The 27,503-nt window shown below is 31.4% G+C and overlaps 1 protein-coding gene across 1 annotated transcript in view; it reads left to right on the top strand.

Annotated features, from left to right (window-relative positions):
• The first annotated feature begins 4,336 nt into the window (after nt 1-4,336).
• The window catches only part of LOC148284013 (lachesin-like), a 52,005-nt gene continuing 28,838 nt past the window's right edge, over nt 4,337-27,503 (top strand). Inside the window, exons 1-3 of the mRNA XM_088242830.1 lie at nt 4,337-4,357; nt 10,233-10,387; nt 17,731-17,938. Of these exons, the coding sequence (XP_088098956.1) occupies nt 10,253-10,387; nt 17,731-17,938 (343 nt within the window). The 5' untranslated portion in view covers nt 4,337-4,357; nt 10,233-10,252. The remainder of the gene's footprint in view (nt 4,358-10,232; nt 10,388-17,730; nt 17,939-27,503) is intronic.

Here is a 27,503-nt window from a genome sequence, read left to right as displayed (position 1 = left end):
TATTCTGTCCATATTTTAACATCTATATTCCTTAAATGTTTTCATCCGTTGATGTTTATGAAGTTAAAAAACTAAAACCCTTTATTTATGTGGGTGAGATTCATCTAATTAATTTTTTTCACCCACATACTAGGCAACGCCTGAAAATCTTATTTTTTTCAATTTCTAAACTTCTTCATAGACCAGGTGGATGAATCGTTGTGTTGGTAAATCCACCTGACAAAATGCGACGTGTTCGGCCTTGGTTGTTATGACGTCGAGATTTGTGATAATATTCTAAAAAAAATTAATGGCCAGGAACAAATAAACATGAATCGTGACGTATTAGGGGCGCGGCCAACGGAATGACCGTTTTTGCGGGAATTCAAAATTACAAATATAAATATATTTTTGAATCGGGTCGTTGTCCCGAGGTAGTATTGTGGACTCACGGACCAAAGGTCCAAGGTTCAAATCCCACTCTACCACAACTCGATTTCCATTTTTCCAGCACAAGTTATTTACGACTTTTAGGAAATGGTCTGAAAATTCAAATATTTGAGTAAATAATCAGAACTCTAGTTTTTCTAGTTCCTTTTAAAAAAAAAATTTAAAAAATCTTATGCTACTAGTAATTGGCAAAAAAAATTTTTGTACAGGACAGTATTTTATAGATCTTCATTACTTTGAAACATGTATTAAAAAATCGTTTAATTTCCCTATTATCAAAATTATCGACCCAACAACGGTTCAAATAATAGTTTTTAAAAATTGCACAAAATTTTACAGAGGGCTGGGAACTGCCATGGCGCACGACTTTGACAGACAATTTGATTTATTTCTACTGTGCTAATGTTGTTATTTTAATTTTATTTTTAACTGACCACATTATTATTGTTTTATTTAAAGACTTTTTTGTCTCATTATAGTAAGTAGAGCAAGAGATAAAAATAAATGTTCCAAGTCACAAAGAAGGTTGAAGTTTCTTGGGCGATTGCTAAAACAACCAAGAAAGAAAATAATTACTGTGTTTCCAACCACCTTTTGCTGGAAATGTTCATTTGGTCTTGGGAAACGTAAAGTTTGTACCAAGACTAGTGTGAAAAGCAAGAAATGTTAGTTTTTATGCCTTAATTAACAAAACCGTACTTTTTCAATTTAAAAGAAAAATCACTGCAAATATTTTTATAAATGGAATAAATTTTGATGCAAAAAAAATTCTGCGGGTTCAATTGAAAAATACTAAATATTTATATTATTTATGTTGAAACCATTAACTTTGTGGTCAAACATGTAAACTAATGTTAGTAAATATAATTATATAACCACTTACCGACTTTTTTAGTCTACAGGTTTCGAAACGTTTTCTCTACCTGTTCTTCAATATAAAATGATTTTTTTTCAATTAAGCTTAGTGCATGTTTAGACATGGCGGTATTTGCAACTCCATGAATCTGAATGTGATTTATGTATTTTTGGAAATTCTATAAATATATCATCTTCTTCTTCAGCCTTATTCTTTCCACTGCTGGATAAAGGCCTCTTTCAAGCGTCTTCATTCCTTCCTATAACTCCCTTTCATCATCCATGTTTTACCGGCAATAGAGGCAATGTCGTCGACCCATCTTTTCTGTGGCCTTCCAACACTTCTTTTGTTTGCCGATGGTCTCCACTTTATTATTCTGGGTGTCCACCTGCCATCATGTTGTCTCGTCAAGTGTCCTGCCTACTGCTATTACGACTTTGCTGCACGATTCATGATATCCACAACTCCGGTTCGGCGCCTTATTTCTTCATTTCTTACGCTGTCCCTTAGACATACACCGAGCATGTATGTCTTTCCATGGATTGTTGCGTGCATTTTAATTTCTGGCTCCTTTTTTGTGTTACAGATATGGTTTCTAGTCCGTATGTTGTCACCGGCAATATGCACGATTTATATACTGGTCTTTTTAAGCATAAAGGGATTTCTTTATTTTCCAAAATATATTTTGTTTGCCAAAAACAGCTCAACTTAACATTATTCTTCCATCAAAAAAATAAATATATATACTACAAAGATGGCGAAGGGGGATGTGTATTTAAATAATTGCATGTTGGTGTAGTGAGTGTTCTGTCGAAGAGATGGGTACGTCTTGAAACCAATAGATTAAACAATTGGATAAATGGTTATTTACTAATTTGTACCAACATGAGTTATACTTGATTTATTTTAGAATATGTTTAAGTATAGTAATTGTTTCATTTTAATAAAGACGGAAAAAAGTCGTTTCAAACACCAAGATAAAAAAAAATGATTTCGATTGTTTTGACAAAAACGAATTAATTAAATAAATGGATGGTGTTATGCAAAAACACACCAACGTCAAAATTATATAATTGATGTTCAACATCAGGAACAAGTTTCTTTAATACGATTAGAAATTTTGCTCGACTATTTAGTCTTAATGTTATTAAGTGAGAAAACATATTTTCATAGAACACCTTAATAAGCTATAATTTTGTTTCATTGATTTTATCAACAAAAATGGCAAAATCACCTTTTACAAAACTTATAATATCAGGTTGGAGGAAAAGTGATTTCGTATTTCGCGCTCTTTTTTTAACCAAGTATATCTCGTTCATTATTAAATACATTGGATCATTAGATACGGCATTGTAAAGGTGTGTTTATACTACGAACACTTTATTAAAGTTTTGCGCTTGGTTGGTTCAGTCGTGAACTTTCAGTATGTAGGTCTGAAAGGAAGAAATTTGCCACGTTTTGCATTTTTACTACCAAATTTTTTTTCGATGTATACGGGGCCAATATTATTTCGGTTTATGCTGCACAACAATGGTTCAAGCAATTTTTGTTCTGGTGTATTAGAGGTGAATGATGCCTAACGCTCTGGCAGGCCTGTCGTCAAAAATCTTGATAAAATCATGGAAAATATCGAGATAGACCGTTATGTTAGCAGGCGCAGCATTGCTCACGAGCTAAATATTGATCATTAAATCATTTTGAACCATTTGTAGAAGGCTGAATTAACAAAAAGCGCGACTATTGCGGAATGACATAATGAAATATATAATTATTATTAAAACACTTTGTACTTAGACCACTTGAGTGTAATCAACTCTTTCTCTCAACAACAAACCCAAGTGGTTTAAGAACATAATGTTTTATCGTTTATGTAACACTTAATCTAATAAAACAAACACTTTCTCGAAATAGACAAAATCAAAGAAGAAATTGGTTCAATCAGTCGTTTATTGTCAGTGAGTGGAAGTGCGCGCTAGTAAAAACACCAGTGTATTTATGATTTTAAATTTATTTTCTTATAATATGCCTATTTTTTTATAAAATATCTAAAAATGAAGGAAAAAGAATTATGAAACAGTATTTTATTGTGTTTTGTTTTCAAATTTTTAAACTACAGAATATTTTGTCTACTGTTTGAGGTTATTGAAAAGGGTTTTTATACACTAGAATATTTCACAGTCCCTTGACTGGTACCTAAAACTGCTCATCTTACCTTCTTGTAACAAAAAAAATGTTCAAGTTACGCCACGATTGGTGTACCAATGCAGTGCCTTATGCACCATTAAGTGCGAAAAGTTAATGATGAAAAAAGAAAATGATAATAGATCTAAATTATTCTTTTTACAAATTATGGAAAAGGAATTATTTAACGGTAGGTATGTCTCTCATTTTGTTTCCAAACGTTTGAACTACCGAATATTCTTTCTATTGCTTGAAATAATACTACATACATCATCGCGTACATCATCGCGTGTAACGGTATTTTTAAGCACAGTCTTTAAAGAGGTTAACTGTAGGCACTGTAGGCAGATATAGACAGATATTGACGATTGAAAGAGATTTGATGATTCATAAATAAAGAATTATAATAATAATGATAATGATACAATTAACAATTTAAATTGAAACTGTCACAGTTAGAAAATCGTGTAATTTTGTCAATCAGTTCAGGTTTATCCGCTTAATAAAACTACTGGGATTATTAAATGAGTAAATCATTAATTTTTGAACGAACGTTTAATCAAACAGCAATGCAATTACTGCTGTAGGGTAACTGCATTTTGAACCATTTGTAGAAGGCTGAATTAACAAAAAGCGCGACTATTGCGGAATGACATAATGAAATATATAATTATTATTAAAACACTTTGTACTTAGACCACTTGAGTGTAATCAACTCTTTCTCTCAACAACAAACCCAAGTGGTTTAAGAACATAATGTTTTATCGTTTATGTAACACTTAATCTAATAAAACAAACACTTTCTCGAAATAGACAAAATCAAAGAAGAAATTGGTTCAATCAGTCGTTTATTGTCAGTGAGTGGAAGTGCGCGCTAGTAAAAACACCAGTGTATTTATGATTTTAAATTTATTTTCTTATAATATGCCTATTTTTTTATAAAATATCTAAAAATGAAGGAAAAAGAATTATGAAACAGTATTTTATTGTGTTTTGTTTTCAAATTTTTAAACTACAGAATATTTTGTCTACTGTTTGAGGTTATTGAAAAGGGTTTTTATACACTAGAATATTTCACAGTCCCTTGACTGGTACCTAAAACTGCTCATCTTACCTTCTTGTAACAAAAAAAATGTTCAAGTTACGCCACGATTGGTGTACCAATGCAGTGCCTTATGCACCATTAAGTGCGAAAAGTTAATGATGAAAAAAGAAAATGATAATAGATCTAAATTATTCTTTTTACAAATTATGGAAAAGGAATTATTTAACGGTAGGTATGTCTCTCATTTTGTTTCCAAACGTTTGAACTACCGAATATTCTTTCTATTGCTTGAAATAATACTACATACATCATCGCGTACATCATCGCGTGTAACGGTATTTTTAAGCACAGTCTTTAAAGAGGTTAACTGTAGGCACTGTAGGCAGATATAGACAGATATTGACGATTGAAAGAGATTTGATGATTCATAAATAAAGAATTATAATAATAATGATAATGATACAATTAACAATTTAAATTGAAACTGTCACAGTTAGAAAATCGTGTAATTTTGTCAATCAGTTCAGGTTTATCCGCTTAATAAAACTACTGGGATTATTAAATGAGTAAATCATTAATTTTTGAACGAACGTTTAATCAAACAGCAATGCAATTACTGCTGTAGGGTAAATAAGCGCAGTTTGTATGTACAATGCTTTATGTCTATACAGAAATATTCAATAGTAATGCCGAAAGTTTGACTGTGTGAATTTAATTTCATATAAGCTAATTAATTTTTATTCACAAAAATTTTAATAGATCCAAAAATACTTATTTAGTTTGAATGTTTTTTTTATTAATGAATACTTGTTATCAATAGCGAAGCCAAATAATTATAAAAAACGGATTTAAATTTGTATTCGCCATAAATTATGAAAAATAAATATTCAGCAAAACTAAAACATACAAAAAAAAACAATATTTTTCTAACAAAATAAAGGAAAAAAGCGGAGATCTAACAAGAATGTAAAAGACACTAAAAACAATGATAAAAAATAAACCAGTAGATATAAATGACGATGTACAATTTTCGTGAACAAACATAAATACTAATCTAGCCAACTCCCTTAATGAATATTTTGTGTCGAGTATTAATGAAATTGACAATAGCATAGAAAAAGTAGATGAAGAAATAATACAGACCAGAAACAACAATAAAGAATTTTTCTTGAAAGAAATTACTGAGAATGGCATAAAAGTAATTCGTAAAAACATCAATTTGAAACCAAGCTCAGATGGATTTAACATTCAAATATTAAGAGATGCTATGCCAGTAATTGGTAAATACTTAGTTAATGTAATTATTAAATCTATAAAAACAGGGACAGTACTGCAGTCATGGAAATCATCAATAGTTATCCCAATACCAAAAATCAAGAATACCAAAAAAGCCGAGGAATTGAACAAAATATGAACAACTGATGGAATTTATTGTAAAAAAATAAACTTGTTGAATTTCTAGTCAAAATGAATATAATTATTGAAGAGCAATCTGGATTCAGAAACAATGTTTCGTGTGAAACAGCTCTTAATACGGTACTTGATGACTGAAAAGAAAAAATCGACAAAAATAAATATGTATTAGCAGTTTTTCTAGACTTTAAAAGAGCATTTAAGACTATTGATAGAACAAGAATATTAGAAAAATTAAAATTAATTGGAATAAGAGGAAATACCTTAAATTGGTTTCAAAGCTACTTAAATAACAGATATCAAATAACGAGAGTTAAAAATATTATTTCAAATCCGATAGAAAATAATTTAGGAGTACCCCAAGGCTCAGTGCTGTGGCCTATATTGTTTATCATATACATAAATGACATCGGTAAATCTCTAAAATATTGTAACATCTAACGTTTTGCAGATGATGCACTAGTTAACATATCAGTAGATAATTATGATACAGTGATAAATAAGATTAATTACGATTAAGGAAATATATCAAAATGGTTAATAGTAAATAAATTGAAATTAAATATATCAAAAACAAAATGTATGAATATTGGGAAAAAAATAATACCCCAGGGTTACAATATCAACATTGCTAATTTGAATATAAATTATGTGGACGAAATAAAGTATCTCGGGGTCTACCTGGATAGATATTTTAATTTAAAAAAACAGACTCAATATATAACAACAAAAAAATTCATTTATGGAAAGATTACGAAATGTAATAGATTTAAAAAGTAGTATTTTTATGTATAAAACAATAATACGTCCCCACATAAACTACTGTTGCTCCATTTTTTTTTTATGTAATGAAGAAGAAATTAAAATATGCAAATTATTCAAAATAAGGCAATGAGGATTATACTCAAAAGAAATGTATGTTCTAATGTAGAAATAATGCACAAAAAAATTTGCTTATTCACAGTAAGCAACAAATTTAATGTAATGTAGCAATTTTTATGCATAAAATAATTAAGGGGGTGAATAAAATAAACGCAATAATAAAATTTAACCAACAATGTCATACATATAAAACAAGGGGTAAAAAAAGATAAGATTACCAATGAAGAGAAAAACAGAATCTCAAAACTCACTGAACAAGGGATTGAAGCTATACAATGAGTTACCTGAAGAAATAAAGGAAAGTTGAAATATTTAAAATTTATGAAAAAAATATTTTAGTGAGATATTTTGTAAAAAAAATGTAATATTATTAAAAGTTTATATTAGTTTTTAAGATGTTATGAACTAACTTAATAAAGCATAAATAATAAATAAAAATAAAAATAATAAAAATAAATATATTGGATATTATTGTGGCGATCAACACCAACAGCCGTGAGGTTGGCAGGTCCGAGCTCCGCTTTAGCCTGCAACGCGTAGTCCGCTGCAACGTCAGCCCGGACGAGATGTTAAACGCCGTGCATCAGAAGAACTGACTTCATTTCATCTTGGCATTTCGTATCACCTGCCTACAGCTCTCCGCCAGTGCTCGGTATTGTAAATTCCTTCTGTACAAGATAATAGGATGTAACCTGTGTGTAACTGACTTAACAAATAACTTCAATTGTGATCCATCTTTCTCATTTCACCTCAAATCAACTCGCGCGCACTCGATCGATAGTATTATATCTTCAGGACAAACATTAAATTGAGTGATTATACATATTTGATTTATTTATAAGTTTATTTTCCATACATTATGTACATATTTATAACAAGATAATCTATTTAACGCTGACGCATTCAACTTTAACATGATGAAATTTATATTACAATATATTTCTAAATTTGTAACAACAGAGAGAGAAAACACTTTTCAGAAAGAAAAATGAAAGTCTAGGCATTTACAGCATTTTTAAGCTTTTTTTATTTTATTTTAATAACCTTGTATATAAATTCAACTGATCATCTTACCTTCATGTAACAAAAATGATCAAGATACGCTGCAATTGGTGTACCAATGTAGTGTCCTATGCACCATTAGGTGTGGGTAGGGAATAATGATGATGTATGGATATTTATTGGGGACAGAGACATAGTGTATAGTGACACAATCAGGAACGACCCACGCCAATGCCTGTGAACTTGCCCCGACTCGCAAAATCCGTCTTGAGTCGGGTTTTATTGGGTGATTTAAGTTTAAATTAATATATTCCTTTCTTTAAAATACTCATCAACTCTGTCGCAATAAATTAATATTATTAACTTCAAATGGGATTGAATCCAGTTCATGTTCGTATTATTGTTCACACCAATATTCTCTTGATAGAGTTCAAAATAAAAATGTAACAGATCATAAGTCCTAAAAATGCCTTGACTTCCATATATCCTTCTCTAAAAAGTTTTCCCTCCCTGTTGCAATATATTTAAGGGAGGGAATCCATCCTGTCTGCAAACATTCGGACCTATAAAAAACATTGTTAATCAACAAAATGTATATTTATTCTTGTGAAATACGTACTCTGCGAGAAATTACTTAAAAATTTATCCATTTCTCTCATTTAAATAAACAGAAATTCGATTTTGATCATTAATTGAAGTCAACTTAAATCAGTACTAGAAATTAAATAGATATTCCAGATAGTAAACAATGAAATTATTAAAGTCTGTGCATAATGGAGTATTGTAATTATTAATTGGGCTGTGCTGTGAAATCTGGGGTTAATTCAGAAATAAATTAATATCTCTCTTAGTTATGTTTCCCCATCGGTGCAAATATTAGCGAGGAAATTAATGGTTACTAAGCAGTGTATTTAATATGCGGAATACTCCAATATTGCGGATTTCCGAATTAAGTACATGCATTGAAAACAGATTACAAACATAATTAAAATCTAACAAAAACAAAGTGTTTTTTTAAATCTCTAAGTATATATGCAAATTTACAAATAAATAGAATATACATATGGATGGTGTTATTAACTTTAACGCGTCATGCCACAATATTGAATTAAATGAGTTTGTGTCAGAATCATAACTCAAAAGTGATATTTGTGCTTTGAAAGAATAGTTAGATGAGTTTTAACACACAAATTGTAATATATCTATGCTCTAACCAAAAACCATGTAACTTGACTAAAAATAACGTAACATTGCTTTGAGATGCTAAATACATTGTTGTTTTTTTATTTATTTATCGATACAAATATATACAGATAGATAACAAAATAATAATAACGCATAACAAACTCTATGGCTTAAGCCCTACGTTGAGTTGGAATACAACACAATGGAAAGTGGAAGCATGCATATTACTGAACAACACCAATAATAAAAAATAAAAATAAATATTTTTTGTAATTCGAGGATTCATATTGATCGTAATTTCCAAGATATTTTTAACGTTTGGTTTAGAACAGGAAATTTTCATTTTCATTTTAATATATTTTTACTCAAAATTTTCCAACACAATGAATATTTTCTTTCGATAACTTTACATTCATAAAACCATAGAAATTGTAGATTCATATAAACATGTAATATTTTTTGTGTTTGTGAAGTAATATTGTTTAAAATTTTTTTGGGTTATTGTTATTACTAAGATTATTGTTTGTAAGGTGTTCTGTAAGGTTTCTGTGCCTTATCCCAGTTATTTGTTTATTTTTTTAGTAAAAATAAAATTTACCTTAACATTAACTAAACGTTCCTTGGCAATTTTTTATATTTTTTAAATCCATTAGAATTGCATTACAAGTAAACGTGAGATTTATAACATATTCGTTAATGAGTCAAGAAACTTGCCACAGCCGAAAGCATGTAGGTAGCTATATAGAAAAACTTAATTTTAGTTTGTAATGAGAAAAGTTTTACACAAGTAAATACAACATAATAATATATACGGATAAAGAAGTAAATTACGGCAGCTATTTTAGCCGAGTTTACGGCGTCCTGCAGCGCTTCCGGTACCCTTTACGATGTGAGCTAAAGTTTGCGTACGAGAACTTTACACACCGTATGATTTCTTAATTCGCCATTGACATTTTTATAAATTATATTTTATCGGAATTAAAATTACTTCCACCATTCGTCTTACAAGGATGAATATCTAAATATATAAATATTTTGGTTCATAAAAGTCTTTTTAAGATTTTTTCCTCCGATTTTTTTTCACCACAGCATACAAGAAGATAAATAATATTAATATGCCTTGTAAGTGGCAAAAAAATAATATTTTAACTGTTATGATTTTTTGGCCAGCGATTGAAACGCAAACGCAAAAACAATATCCCACCAAAAAATTAAAAGTTCATTATTTTTATTTTTCAGTTGATGTCAGACCGACTATCATGCCAGGGGTTTACACAACGGTTACGTCAGGAGAACTTGATCCTGACTTTGTTGGACCTCTACAGAATGTCACTGTTGCGGTAGGCAGAGAAGCCATTCTCAGTTGCTCAGTCACAGATCTTGGCACATTCAGGGTAAGAGATTTAAATGAATTATTTAACAATGATACATGTGCTCAGGTGTTACATGTGCTCAATGGAGCACATGTAACAAAAAAGAAAACGGAAAAAAATTTAAGTGCCGAGGTCAAAATAAAATTAGTTCGACTAGAATCGTGAATCTTGTAAGGTTGTGACGAGGTATGAAGAATAGAAGAGGCCGCGTGATCAGTGTGTAGGCTTTTTATATGCTTGCCCACGTCACTGATCCTCTGGGTTGCCAAGTTTGTAGTTCTCTTGTCTGTCTTATTCGGCACCTACTTTGAGGCACCGCAATATTATTTGTTTTACCACCTTTAATACTATTAAACGTGACAAATATTGCCATGTACAAGATATTACAAACCATAGATATGTATTTGCCAAACTTGTTTTTTAACTTCATATTGAATTGAAAATAACATTGTTTTTATGATTAAATCAATCAGTCAGTATAAACGCGTTTAATAAAAAAATATGCAAAAACAAACCGAGTTGGGTAAATTAAATTTGAATGTAATGCGTCGGGCCGATATGGTTTATTAACATTTTTACTGTATATTGTTATCCCTAAAGACTTGCGGGCATAACAAAGCAATTTTATTAAATATGATATCTACGTTTGAATGTACTGTATATTTAAATTATTTTTATTCCTACTAGTTCTATTTATTCAATATTCATTTATTTGTTTAATATTTATTTATTTAACTTCTTGTTCATGCTGTTTTTACATCAGAAGGCTTATTTGCCAATAATTTAGTTTCAGTTACTTCGTGTGTACGGTTTCCAGTCATCCAGATTGCCAAATATCCGAATCGTTATCAGGAAATAAAACTTTCAAATAAGGATCTCGCTACTCAAAGCAATTAATTTTGCTGGACATGTTCAAGTGAGTTTTTGATGTGATTCCAATTTGCAGTATTATTGTCAAAGCAATCAGTGACATTTTAGTAAATTTTGAGTTTAAAAAAGACTTAATAATTTAATGGTAAGTTCAATAATCCCGATTTTTGCATATCTGGATTAAGTCTGGCACTCATTAATGCGGGTATTTGGACTTTAAGGGTAGCAATTTCTTCCAACCAAGAAAATTAAGTGTATTATTTTTACAATTTTAATTTTTAAAACATAGATATGCTTTAATGCATTCAAACCTATGTGTCTTGATTATATAAATATATTTGATAATCTTCAATGGAAAAACAAATAAAATAAGAGTATAAGAAGGAGATTAAAGAAGAAAAAGGAAATATTTGTTCAAAGGTGTTTAAACAGAGTAACTTTAGAAACATCTTCGATGGAGGATGGTAGATTTTTATTTTATTAATTATATTTTCAATTTTACTTATGGAAAGAAAACAACAGGCAAAACAACAAAAAATCAATATTAACAAATACACCAAAATTAAAGGCCAATTATTAAATTATTTAAGAAACAAAATACAATGCCAAAAAATAAGATAAAAGCGTACCCATGAAAAACCACTTTGTATCATTCCACTTGTAAAAAAAATAATGAAATACTAAAAAAAGCTTTTCGTTTACTCGGTCTTCAAACATATTTTTGCCAGCGGATCCATACGGAGTAACCCCAGATTAGCCTTTCTTCCAAACAAAAAACGTTTTTGTTAATAGAAACAGTTTTGAACGCAAAAAACGTAATATAAAACTTGATTATGACGCATTGAAATATAAACTGTTGTAAATGTACCTTAATTGTTTCATAAAATTAAGCAAAAAATGTTTTTTTTTTCAAAACCCTCAATACAATCTGAAACTCTTGTTTCAATTTAATATGTTATGGTTCATCATTACTATTTCAGATACCCAAACAGATAAATTTGTCTAGCATACAATATTTTTTATACAATGAGATCAATTGTTTTCAAATGCAATAATTAATGAAAACGCTGAGTTCATTAAAACTTTTTAATGTTGATTTTAACTAAAATATTTGTATTCCCTTGGATATCCGTAAAATGGAGCATGAACAATACAAACATGAAATAAAACCCATTTTATACACCCCAATAAATATGATGGCGCACAGCCTGCCTGGTGCATGCAATTCTCTGGAGGCATTTGAATCGGCGTTACACTGGGGACAAAATTCTACAAAGAGTATGACGTCTCGTATCACAGGTGAAATTTATTTATTGGAGTAGGGTTACCACAATATTTTTAATGCGCAAATCAGTAACAGTATTTATATTTTTTAATCATTATGCATCAGGTGTTTTGTCCATTTTTCTCTAAAATGACCACTAACAGTTCAAGAAAATGGTATAACGTGTTCGTCATTTGAAAAAAAGGATGATGGGCACCAATGTATAGAACCTGATACCATCACCAATTGATGCTGATTCAGTGAAGCCTTCGTGCAATGCCGGTTCCTGCGTTACTACTAGCTATGCCAGTCATTAACTTACCCCCTTTTTTTTTTTTTTCTAAAGGAATAAGCCGCTTAGCCTTATATTGAGGCTTGTCTGCAGGTCGGATAAAAGGGATATGGAAGGAGGTAGTAAAAAATACACGACAACACCCAGACCAATTGAGAAAAAAATCTTTCTTGCAACTGGCGGAAATCGAACCCGCAACGCCAGTTTCACAGTTGGCCGTCAAAGCTACTGCGTCACAGCGCCTGTTAAAAGTAAAATAACTTGCTTAAATATGATGCATCGACATCAATTGACGAATTTGATTTTTTTTGTTCAGTAGATAGATCACCGCTAACTTTAAAAATACTCAACCGTTTTTGGTGTCATTAACATCGGTGAAGTAGAAATGGAGATATCGTTTTTTTAAATTATTTTTCTTGTTAAAACTCCAGTATCTTAGTAACGAAGATATTCCAAAACAGACAAGCTGTTCGGGTTTGTTGTCCTGGTATATTTTTCTTCACTTAAAAACAGCTTTTCAACGATGTATGACTCATCTTGATTGAACATGGATACCAAATCAGTACCAAAACACCCATCATCCTTTTATACTCTACTGGATATTGAGTTAGCTCTTACTTTATATACATTATTTTATTTGAAACCTTGCAATTTCTTCAAAACAGGAATTACAATTTCCACTCTATTGTTTTATTCAAGTTCTTCACCTGAGGGAGCCATTGTCAGTCAAAAACATTCCTCCAGGAGTCTGGATCTATTTCACACACATAACGGTATTCCATAATAGTCAAATGTTGTATAAAGGGTCTCGTATGGTCTGTCTTACGGTACGGTGTAGAGGCGTGGACTCTAAAAGTAAATATTTTAAACCGCCTTGAAGCATTTGAATTGTGGATCCACCGTGGAATGTTAAGAATATCTTGAACCGATTTGATAAGCAACAATGAAGTATTACGTAGAGCCAATACTAAAAGAGAACTATTCACCACTGTTAAGCTCTGTAAGATTTCATATTTGGCCATGTGTTGAGAGGTGATAAATATGCCATACTTCAGCTTGTCATGAAGGGAAAGATCGAGGAACGTAGAGGGGTAAGAAGAAAACAGCTTTCCTGGCTTCGAAACATCCGAGCATGGACCAGGATTAGAACTGTGGAGGAGCTGTTTCGCGCTGCTCAGGATAAGGAAGCTTTCTCCCAAGTGATCGTCAACGTCAGGGGGACCCGACATGACACGTGAAGAAGAAGAAGAACGGTATTCTTTACCCGGCTAGATAAAGAAACATATTGGTTTTAGAAATGTATAAGGTTGATATATAATTGATACATCAAATCATCTGTTGGACTATGAAATATTGCGTGTAAAACTACTTTAATTTAGTAATTATTTGCTAATATTTACGCTTTTTGGAGAAAAAGAACTGAGATACCAATTTTTTAAAATACTTAATAAATTCAACTATTTTAAGAGTTAAAGAAAATTAGAAAAAAAACTCATATAAAAACTTTTTTATGCTAGTGGCTATGATCTCTTAACTCTTGTGTGGCTGTGATGTCACACTAGTCGACATAGGACACAAGACTTGATATATCTCTTTTATTTTTTTAAATGATGAACTCATATTTTTTGTAATCTTCAAATGGACATTTTCACACCAGATTTAAAAAGTGAAATTTGTATAACTATGCTGGATGTTAATACAAAAAATATTGATCCTTACGCGAAGAAAGATTGTCCGCTAATTCAGCAAAACATCTGTATAAGAAAAAGCACGAAGATAGAACCCATTACAAGAAAGACAGAGACGCTGTTCTGTGGCGGGTATTAATGTGAAAGAGACAAAAAAAGTAAGTAAAGTAAAGTGTAAAACAGATTCAGTCTTCAGTCGGTTGATGACTGCGATAAGGGACGCACACGCGTAATATGAGCGGCGTATTTATGATTTTTCGTTGTTGCTATAACAAGGCTAAATTACATGTTTCTTTGCATAAATAATGGAAAAGGAATTATTAAATAGTATATTTCTATGGTTTTTTTTCAAATGTCTGAACTTAAGAATATTTCGTCTTTTAATAGTGGTAACACGATGTTACATCACCGCGCGTAAAGGGATTATTTACCACAGTCTTTTAAGAGTTAAAGAAACAGTGGTATCCCTAATGTTTTTATATGGAAGAACATGCAAGTGTGGCTCGAAATATATGAAATACCTTGTCTTTATGATTGCGCTGGTTTCGTGTTGTAAATATTTCGTTTTCGACGTTCTCCCATTCTATCACATCTCCCCCATAATACCTCCCATTTCATATTCCGTTCCTTCGTTTATTTCTCAACCAATTCTTACTGAATTTCATTCCCTTCTAGTGCCTTTATGTCGCATTTTCCATTGAAAAATGAATTTCATGTCCCACAGTTTACTTTATTGACCCGCAAGTAAAATCCAGCTGTTTTCTCTTAACCGTTTTATTTTTCTTATCAAAAAATGGTAATTTATGTACGACACAAATGTATTCACATTTACAGAAATGTTTCGATGTTTTAAAGGTATTGGAACCTCTTAGATTTTATTATTAGACGTGTAGTTTATATACGAGAAAAAAATGTTTTACGGCATTCTACTAAAAATATCGCGATATTTGTATCATTTTATATTGTAAAATAAATGAAGACACGCAAAATCCAATTTGAAACAGTTCTCTATCGTAAAACCTCTTAGAACCCACCAAATTATTTTGGCCATTAAATTCATTTCAACTTACACTTTTTTTACGAGATATGTTTAACTTTAAACATTTTTCAACTTACCTTTATAGGTTGAAAATATCCCAAAACAAACCTCTATCTAGTTTTTGTTTAAATTTACCAAGAAGAGTTTAAAAGTTCAATTCCAAGTCTTATGACTGTAGTAAATAACTTCTTTGCGCGCGGTGATGTAACATTGTTTTACCATAAGCAAAAAACGAAATATTCTTAAGTTCGCACATTTGAAAAAAATGAAAACGTACTTTTTGTGAATTTAATTTCCATAATTGATAAAATTAAACATTTAATTTAGCCATGTAAGCAAAATAAATTTGCAATCGTAAATACTCAAATCATTTAACAGGCTTGCATCCTCCATCATTTTGAATAATTGACTTAATCTGTTTCACACAAACACTGGTCACAGAACAGCGTCTGTCTTCCTTGTTATGAGTTTTATCTTCGTGCTCTATCTCTTAAACGGAATTATTATTATCAAGAATTTATATTTTTTGTATTAAAATCCAGCGTTTTTTGTATTAAAATACACATTTTACACTCCAAATCCGGTGTGAAAACATCCACTTGAAGATTACAAAAAATTCAACTTCATCATTGTGTGTGAGTGATGAATTAAGTCTTATATCAGATTTTGACTAAAGTTATACATCACTGCGCGCAAAGGAATTATTTACCACAGTCTTTTTAGAGTCAACAACAATATGGTCTCAATTAAATCCATACTTAATATTTTTAATGGAAAAGTGTGTTTGTCAGTTTGTTTGTGTTCCCTTCGCTTTGCAACGGAGCGACGGATTGACGTAATTTTTAGCATAGAGAGAGCCGAAAAACTGAAAAGAGAAAAAGTTTCATTTTAGTGTAATGTAACTAATTAACGTGAATTTTTTTATAGTAATAGCCCAAGAGGTAACTAACGAAATTGTAACAGGCTTCTTATTTACTCCAAAAACAAATCATTAAATCGGTTTTTTTTAAAATTAATAAACAACAAAACTAATCAATTAACAAATTTCTCCTTAATACCGCGCGAGCAACGCTGCCGGTAAAACCCAATAACAAAAAAAGTCAATTGATTCGAAAAAATAAGAGGATTACGTAAAATTCAGGTCTGGGGGGGTTCCCAATTTTTTTTTACTCGGAAAGGGGTAGCGTATTCAAAAATATTGAAAATAACTATTCTTTTGAATAGACATGAGTCTAAGTGTAACTTCTCTTGATAAGTTTTAAAGTTATGCATTATTATTTGTATGAACTTTTTATTTGATAATCAGTACCTGTCATGTTTTTATGCTCTCTTGAATAAATTATTTTTAAGTCAAAAAATTTAATAATAAAGGAAAAATATTTTGACATGAAAAAAGCAACCAATAACATTTTGTGTGCGCATAAAAATGTAATAATATATGACATTATAAATGTGATAGAACGTAGGATACAACGTATTCTCAACGATAAATTGTATTTGAATTCAATTTAGAAACTCATATCGTAATTTTCAATTTTCCACTAAAAGACACATTTACTTTATATATATATATATATACATATATATATATACATGCATATACATACGTATAAACATTTTTCAATAATATTGTCAGTCATATTTTTTCTTAGTGAGAGGAAGAAATATATGAGAAATAAGCTCGCAAAATGAAAAATTGTTTAGGGAAAATTAAATATTACCCCAATTTATTGAAAAATCTGATATTAAACAATAGTTTTAAAAAATGTACATTTTAATGACTCGGTTTTTTTCCATAACTCAAAAATATTAAAACAGCAGGTTCATGTAAAACAATAAGCATTTAATGTCAAAGGTTTTTTTTAAAAATAAATGTTGGTGTTTCCACGATTTGAAGAAATATTTTAATTTTGGGGCCTATTACTACGAGTTGTAAATAACTCACTATTACAAAATGGGAATCAAGTTTGGGTAGAGTGGGTGCAAACATCAAACCTCTGATCCGCGAAACCGTAACATTTACCACGGAATGACGCAGGGAGGATGAACCGATGCATTCCTAGCCGCTTTCACATTCATTCATCTTGTCATACATGACCTGGTTATGCCTGCTTTTGATATGACCATAAATGAGACTTTTGGATTTGATAAATTGAATGCAAATAAAATAAGCGAATTCGTATTTGACTATTTTTTTTTCTCTTTTTTAAGGTTGGTTGGATGAAGGCGGAAGACCAGACAATCCTGACTCTTCACACAAAGGTCGTCACTCACAACTCCAGAATTTCTGTATCTCAGGATGGTCCCGGGACTTGGCAACTCAGGATCAGGCAGCTAAGGGAGAGTGACCGTGGCTGTTACATGTGCCAAATCAACACGAGTACCATGAAGAAGCAACTGGGATGCATTGATGTTCACGGTAAGGAATAAATTCACGAACGTTTTACTATTTTTTTTCATTAATTTGTTTTTTTTTATTTAACGACTTGGGTTCAAAAATGATAAGGGTAAAATATAAAGCTCATTTTATTTATTAATTTGTAGAATCTGAAAGTTCTTGATTTTAGCTTTAAAATGGTTACCATTTTTAATTATTATTTTTTTGTTTTTATGTACGTATGCCTTAAATTATATAAAAAATTGGTCAACATTGCAATTGAAATACAAATTAAAATAAATTAAAATCATCAATTTTATTTGAAAATAATCTCTCCAGTACTTAGTGTTACTCCCCCTGGCCTGAATGGCTGCTTCTAGGCGGTTCTTCATGGACCTAATAAGTTTGTTTACATCTTTTTGGGGAATGTTGTCTCATTTTTTAGTGAGTGCCACTTGCAGCTCGGATTTCAAAGTTGGTGCAGGATTTAAAGCCCGGACTTTTTTTTGAGTTCATCCCACAAATGCTCAATAGGGTTTAAGTCCGGGCTACGCGCTGGTCAATCCATAATTTGAATCCCAACCTCCTCTAAGTACTGCCAAACGGTAGCTGCAGTATATGGGCGGACATTATCCTGCATGAGGATGAAGTTTTCTTCAATAAAACCGGTGTAGAGAACAACATGGTCCCCCAGGATCTCTTCAACGTATCAATTAGCCGTCAAACTCTCTGCCCGGCCGCCGGTTTCAATAAAAATCAGTTCGGTTTTTGCCTCTATTGAAATGCCGGCCAAAACCATTGTAGAACCTCCTCCAAAAGCCACATTTTCTTGAATGCAGCATTGTGCTAAAAGTTCTCAAGGCCTCCTGTAGATTCGTCCTCTTCTATCGCTGTCATGTAAGTATATTCTGTTTTTGTCTGAGAAGAGGACAGATTCGTTATACGTCCAATCAACGTGCTCTCTGGCGAAGCAAAGTCGGGCTGCTCGGCGGGCTGGGGTCAATTTCGGGGCAGTAGCTGGCCTTTTTGGCGTAAGATTGGCAGCTTTGAGTTATCTCCTGACTGTCCATCAACTGACAAGTACTCTTCTTGTTTCTCTAAGCTCTCGTTGGACTTGAACGCCAGTGAGAGCCTGATTTCTCGGCGCGGTACTGACAATGAATCGGTCATTTCTCTCCAAAGAGCACCGTCTTTGGCCAGAACCCTATCTTTGTTAAAGGTAACTAGTCTTTTGGTATTGACGGTAAGCTCTTAATACAGCAGACTCACTCATGTTCAGCGCACGAGCGACTTTACGCTGGCTCTGGCTTTATTGCAATAGCGCAACCGCTTGAACTGCTTCTTCGGTGGTTGTATCATTTTCCAGGTAACATTCCTTTTTGTTAATAAGGGAAAAAGATACCGGTTAATGTTTGACGATAAACTGATAAGGGTTGGTCAAGTGGGTAAGCTTTTATAGGGATTAGTAGCTTGCTAATGAGCGCTACTGCAAACAAGCTTAAAATATATGTTAACTAATCACAACACTTTGTGGGAATATGTGTGTAAGTATTGTCACCAAATTGCACATTGTTAAAAAGCCAATACTTTAACTTTAAGATATCAAAAACAAAAATAGAATATGAGCATTAAATTTTTCACTCATCACTTTTAAACGCAAGCGTGCAGCTTGAGTCGATTTTTTTGCTCACGAATGTTAAATTTGTGTTTGTGAGGGTAAATATAAATATGTGAGTATTAGTATGCATGTGGAAATTTGTAGTTAATATGGGTAGATCTAAAAAATAATAATGATTATCAAAGATAATTTATGTTTTTTTGTAAAAACCTTAATGAGGAACCAATCAATCGGTTTTAAATCGCAAAGAACTCTAGCTTACAACCAAATAAAAAAATATGTATGTTAATAGAATTTTTTTTTTTGTGTATATTATAATTACTCATATATATACACATTCACATATGATGAAATATGTATGTATGTATATGTAAATTCATAAGATGAATATTTTACAACATTAATGTTGGCTTTAAAAGTTCTATTTCTTTTGAAAAAATAGATCGGAATCTAAAAAACTATTACAAAACTATAAAATAAATGATAAAATAATAAACTTACAAATTTCGGAAAACACATTAATTCTTAATTTTGGGTTCTACATGTGTTCCCTTAGTCGTCAGATAAATAAGATCATCAGTTTGACATAGGTTAGACAATCCAATCTAACCTTTACAAAGACATGTATTTTCTGATATATCTCAGATCGACACTTCGAACCTTCTTCTGAATACATCCTCATTGGCTTGACCTTGCCAGAACTGACGGAAGGATTCACAAAAAGAGGTCACTTAAATGATAAACTGTTACAGTTTATCGAAGCAGCTAGTTATAACGAATTTCCTGTAAAACTTTTGAAAATATATTCCAAAAATACCAATGAAACGTCCCATTGATATAATTACGAGGGTAGGCTAAATAAAATGCCCACATGCTTGTAGAATACGAAACAAAAAAAGTAAAATTGAGCAAAAAGGAAATTTAAGTACAACTATTAAGCTTCAGATTTATATATTTATTTTTCAACATAGTAACCATTACACTTTTTTAAATTTTTATTTTTTTCGTCCCTGAAAAAAATTTCTGACTTTTCTCGATGTGAACACTTGATACTTGCCAACTGACTTCACCTCATCGTCCAAAGTATAATGATTACCCGTGAGGTGTTTTTTGAGTAGAGAAAAAAAACGGAAGGCGCAAGGCGCAAGATCGGGGGAGAAAGAAGCGTGTGGAATCGGTTCAAACTTCAGGTTTCGCAGAGTATCTTAAATTTCGTGCGAGGTGTGTGGACGAGCGGTATTATGTTGCAAGATTTTGCGATATTCCAATTGTTTAATAATGAATTAAAAACGTTTTTTGGATATTTGAATATAGTTTGCAATATGCTTTCGAGTGATTTGCCGGTCATTTCAAAACAAATCGTCGTCGAATTTGCGATGTTTATGGTGGCTGGAAGTGATCGGACGTCTGCTGCTTACTTCATGAACAATCATGGGTTTTTCAGGCCCATAACCATGAAATTAAATTACCTACCGATTAACTGTAGACCCATTATTTATTTTATTAGGTAAACAGACAGTATGTACACATATATTGCCAATTTCTTTGTATATTTGTGTAAGAAACTCATGCACACACCAAAAAAATTGTTTACACTTAATACAATAATTTAAATTATGTTCAATATAATAAATGTAAATGAAACGAAATGAAAAAATATTTATAAAATAACAATGTTAAATGTCTGCTTCTCTCAAAATTTCTATAACTTTTGACCTAAATTTACATACATTGTCACAAAAAATATCAGCCTCGGTAAATATATTGTTATATTGGTCGCATATTCTAGGTATTGTAGATTGTTTAAAATAGTTTGTTGACGCGTTTTCAATGTAAAACAAAATATTTTGTCTTGTCGGTCTAAATGGCACACGGAATGGAAGTCTTTCTAGTAGGTTAGGAGAATCAATTTTATTATTAATTATTCATTAACAGCATCGCCACTATAAACAGCTTTAAAACAATGATGAATTTTAGAAGTAAATTTTTCAGCCGTTGAAAACTCGATAATAGCACGCTATTTAACTCGCGTAGATATAGCAATAGAACACGTTTTCATACTTCCGTTTCTCAAAATACACGTGATAAACTTGCGCATGCGTATAGATAAGGAATGTTACTTCCATTTGCTACCTGGCGCGCTTCTAAAAGTCATTTCGTTTGCGTTCTACAATCATGTGAGCATTTATTTTCAACCAACCCTCGTGTTTATTTATTGTATCAAATTACAGAAAACTAGAGAGGCATACGTTTTATAAAGATAACATACATACACGATATATTATAATATTTCGAAACCCGTCACCTTGTTTTGTTATTTTTCACAGCAAGCAATGTGTTACAAATAATAAATTTAAAAAAAACAAAAATATATTTTAAAAGGTACGGAAACTATTTCAAAATATATTTTTTAAAACGTTTGTGAAAAAGTTAACTTATATAAGGAAAGTTATGTTGTAAAATAAAAATAATTAGAAAAAGAATCTTCTTTGCAGTTTCAATCCTGGTGATTTGTTTGCAGAGAAGTCCTGCATTTCGTCCTCCATTGGTCTCTATTCTCTGCAGCCTTTTTCGGTTTGACATATAAGGCGCAGTTTAAATCCTCGCACACTTGCTCCAAATATTCCCGCCGAGGGCGCCCTCTGTAATTTGTTCCCTCAGCTATTCCCTCTATGATGTAATGCAGGAGACTCTTATGAGGTATAATGTGGCCGATCCATTGGTTTCGCTTCTCTGAGATGGTTTTAATTAGGTGCCACCCTTCTTCGATTCCGCTGAGAACCTCGTCGTTAGTGATGTGGTATCTCCAAAAAATTCCTAATATTTTTTTGTAGCACCACATCTCAAAGGCCTTTGGTCTTTTTTTATCTCTTTTATTAAGGCACCGTGTCTTAAAACCGTACATCAATATACTACATACATTTGTCTTGGCAAGTTGCTTGCGGAGTTTAAGGTTGATATTATTCGACTCAAGTTCAACGCAAGCCTTGCTTGAGGCAGTTCTTCTTTCAGTTCAGTTCTGTTATTCATTATTTTCTTGCCGCAGTTCGATTTTTGCCAATGACTTGATTTGCCACATTGGTTCGGTCATGTGGAGCGAATGAATGATGAAAGAACGGCTAAAAAGATTTATGATGCGAATGTGTCTGGTTGTAGAAGTCGAGGAAGGCCGAGAAAGACATGGCATGATCAAGTACAACAAATTCTTGAAAGTGGTCATGTGAAAAGTCGGAATAATCGACGTGCGTGCATGAGAAGATGTATGAATGTGAAGGAAGCAAAGGAAGTGTGCCAGGACAGAGTGGTGTGGCGTTCTATCCTCTCTGCCTACCCCTCTGGGGAAATGGCGTGATGGTTAGTTAGTTAGTTAGTTACTTGATTTGCCACCCAGATTTCATTAACGTGTTCTATTTATTGTGATATATCATTCGTAATACCATCTTGTGTCTTTTCCGTGTATTTATTTATAACCTCTTCACTCTTCGAAGCCTCAGTGTTTCATTTGTTAAGTTTTTCTTTTTGAACTTTCTTCAATTTCAATAGACTTTGGGCTATAACCATAATTTGGTCACTGTCAATATCTGTGTGGGAGTAACTTCTGCAATCTTTAATTAGGTTTTAAAATCTATCTGTAACTGTTACAAAGTCAATCTGCAGTCTTGATCGATCTCTTCCGCTGTATAAAGCGAAAATGAATAAAAAATGCAATTAGGAGCGTAGGAAAAAATGTTTAAGAAATGAATCTTAATAATATCGATAATAAATAAAAAAAATATCGATAATAAAGCAAAAAAACAATACTATAACAATAAACCAAATAACGTGAAAAAATAAGATTTTAATTATTTTTTCTCAATTTCGTTTAACATAATAAACTGGCTACGTAAAGTTACGTAAGAGAACAACATTTTACGCTTCAGTACATTTTTCTTTGATGAACATTTTTTAACATTTTGTTTTTGACATTTTGGTAAACTTTCTGCTCGCTGACTTTTGTTTACTTTTTTATTTCACACACGCAACCACTGCTATCTTTAATATTTCGACGACAAGTTATACTTTATTTTAGAAATTCACTTTGAAAATGATAATTGTATCACGTTAAAATAATTTTTAATAGAAAATTTGCGCGACCATAGAAAGGACTATACGAAATCCATTTCTGCATTACCTGTAAAAGGGGCCTATAGCACTTCCAAACCATTCTCCAAGCTACCTCCTCAATTATTAAGTACTAAAAAATAAAACTACGTTTTTGTGTTGTTATTTTAAAAAACAATTTTTTTTAAATAAAGTGATGATTCATTGATATAATTCAACAAATAAACTTTCGATTAATTACAATAATGAAAATACGTCCATAGTTTTATTTTACTTAAACTTATTAAACTTAAGTTGAAATTCAAAAATTTTATTTTTTTATGACCATAAATTACTATGTAAAATTTATTCAGTTCAAAGCATTTTTTATAATCCAGTAGACTGTTAAAACATTTCACCCAAAGGACTCAAATGAGACCGATGTGATAAAACTGAAAAGCGAATACGTTCATTAGTTCCTTTGAACAAATGACAGTGTTTTCTATACGCACAAAAATCATCTCGCTGTAACTTAACACCCCTCTGATTGTAGGTTCATACCTTAATAATGAAATGCTGTAGGTTTACTGGAAAATATGCAGAGGGGAGAAAACAAACACATTTTTGAACAAAGAAAAGTCAACGGTGAAATAATTTTTGATCACTTTTATTTTTCAGTTTATTTTCTGACTATGAAGTTCTCATTAGCAATAGAATGATTTGTTTTTTTTTTCCACGTAAATACAATTAATTTCATTTGGCGTACCAGACATTCATCAGTTTTATTCTTTAAACAAACTGATTTATAATCAGCGCTATTTAGACATATTATAAACACTGTTGAAAATCAGAAGAGTAAGTAACTACGTTCATATAAATATATTCAAAGCTATGAAATATTAATGGTGTATATCTTAGTCTCCATATTTCATAATCGGATAGATATTAAGTAAATTGCTCGTCTCATTTACATTATATTATATTATGTAGATGTAGTTATGTTACAAGGATATGTTTATCTTATGAAATAATTTAGGATCCTTTGCCCTATCAATTTCAATATGTTTTAGCCATCTCGAGCACCCAAATAACATCCCAATTCCCTTATCCTATGTAAATAGATTAAATCAAAGAGAAATATACATACCACAGATTAAATATATATAAAACGAACGAAACTGTTTACATTGTGGTTAAATTAGTATTTTTACCACCTTTTTACATTAAACGTTTTTCATTCAGAAATGTTTGTTGCCTTTAATTAATTGCAATAATAAGATCATCGAAAGTATTGCTGGTACCCCCTTCCAAAACTCGCGGATTTTCCATGCTTAGGCTTGGAAAGGTTAAAAAGTCCTTCACACCAAAATAATTTAATTTTTAATTTTTATCCTATCTGTTTTTAAAACATTTAAGTTTGTAAGTGAAAATTCTTGATGCAAGTTCATTGTATTTAATCATATAAATAAAAGACGAGTGATACTTTAATCCACAAATATGAATATCCAGTGACCGGTTTCATCGCTTTTGCGACATCTTCGAGACTGGTAATTAATTGTCAAATAATAAAATAATCATAATTGTCAAAAACCACACTCACGAAAGATGGGGCACTAAAAATAAAATGCTTTAACTCGTTAAAATAGCATTATATCAACTCATTCGTTAACCAAAAAAAAAATGATAATGATCCTTTAAATAAAAATAACTTTATCTAATTTACTTTCATAAAACTTTGAAATATTAATCCTTACCTCTGTTTTGTATAAATACATTGAACTCCTTAATAAAGATACCAGTCTCGAAGATGTCGCGAAAGTGATGAAACCGGTCTCTGGATATTCCAAATTTGAGGATTAAAGTATCACTCGTCTTTTATTTATATAATAAACTATCTGTTTTTGTAGGAATTCATTTTATTTTATAAGAAAGATACCACTAAGATACCAAAGATGTCACGAAAGCGATGAAAACGGCGAATGCATATGAAAAAAATTGTGAGTTAAAATATCACCCATCTATTTTTTCTACAACAGATTAAATAAAATTCTCGACGAGTCCTTTTGACTCGATGGCTATTCTCAGGGAAAAAAAAAGAAACAAAATCGAGTGAAGATAAGTCTTCGTCGTTGTGTAGTGGTTAGCGCATTCACCTGCCATCCTTGAGGTCCTGAGTTTGATTCCTGACAACACGGACATTAAGTATTAGTCTTAAGGTAATTTTACACAGCCTTATTTCATAGTTACTGGACTGGTACCTGAAGCCAAAGACTGATCACCTTACCTTTCAGGTATCTTAATAAATATGATCGAGATTCGCAGCAATTAAAACATTGGCGCTTGGTGAACTTATCGTTCTACTAATTTGAGTGTCAAGAAAAAGGTCAGAGTCAAAGATTGAAATTAAAAATTATCAAATGGAGAGCAAAAAAACCTTTTGTATTACCAGTGTTGCAGTGCAAAGTAGAGAGTTGGACCCTCAAAATCTCAACAATAAACAAAATTGAAGCCTTCGAGCTTTGGTTTTGCTGAAAAATGCTTCGAATCTCATGAACTGATTGCGTCTCCACTGAAACATTTTTAAGCATAATGACAAAGAAATGGAGTTTCTGACCACTGTCAAAAGAAAAAAACCCCCATGTTTTTGTCACACATTCCGGAATGAGAAACATGGCCTTCTCCAACTTATAATGAAAGGAAAAATAGAGAATAGGCTGGGTATGGGACGGAAAAGAGTATTATGGCTCAGAAATCATAGACAATGGTTCGGTGTGTCAGATGCACAAGCACTGATTAGACTAGTCCAGGACCGTGATGAATTCAGAATGATGGTCACCAACCTCCGGTAGGAGCGGCAAAAGAAGAAGATGGGTTCATAACCATACTTCAATATTCTCGTGGAACAGGAAAAATACGCATCAGAATAATAATTATTAACGAAAGAAAACCACTTAATATTTTTACCGTATCCAATAAAATCTTCGCTTTTTGTTTTATGTTTGTAGCATTTTTCTCTTAAACAATGTGGTATTTCTCATACATTCCTAATATTCCATGTACAGGGGAATGTAAATCTTAATAAATTGAAGCAATCTTCTCATGCAAATTTCATTTGGCTTATCCAGTGAAACATGTCGAAATGAATTTGATACTAAGTCCTTCGGTTTCATCATACCCCAATCATTGAATTATAATTTATATTGGGTTTAAAATGAACTTCCTTATGACAAAGACTTCAGAATTACAAAATATCATTTTTCTTTCGTTTTCAATATAATTAACATAAAAAAGATTATGATTCGAGGTACAAGGAATTTATTGAATAAAAGAATAATTGATTTTATCAATTTAACATTTCATTACGTGCTTCACGCATGATTTACTAGTTAAATTAAGTGTTCGTCATAAAATATATTTCATCCATATTATGAAATAAATTTTTCATATGTCGTAAATACAATTTACAATTTGCAAACGAAATTGGATTCATTGGTGCTTGTTTTGTCAATACTGAGTGACCAATTTGATTGATTCTTTTTTTTTATTTAATTAAAACCCTGATCCTTTTCTCTTTAAATAGAACATGTTTAAGAGGGCACTAAAAATCAAGCACAAATTATGTCAATGAAAAAGATCTTATTTATTATTTATGAATTAATTTTTACTTTTTGGTCAAGAAAAAAACATTTTCATCTTTGTGAGTAAAAATTTACACATATTTACCAGTTTTGAGACGTACCTGTCTGTCTTCAACATAGTTGCACAAAATATCAACCAACGTGCTGATAGGACACATGTAATATAAACCATTACGCAGCAATAGTTAAATAAAAGAGAGGAGTAAATTATCTTAAGAAGAGAGAAGTTTTTCATTTTTATATAGAGTGACCATTAAAATAGATAAACTTA

Source organism: Micrasema longulum, unplaced genomic scaffold (assembly GCF_059751315.1).
Source record: "Micrasema longulum isolate JH-2025_06_02 unplaced genomic scaffold, ASM5975131v1 h1tg000167l, whole genome shotgun sequence".
Classification (NCBI taxonomy): Eukaryota; Metazoa; Arthropoda; class Insecta; order Trichoptera; family Brachycentridae; genus Micrasema; species Micrasema longulum.
This window is presented reverse-complemented; position numbering and strand designations above follow the sequence as displayed.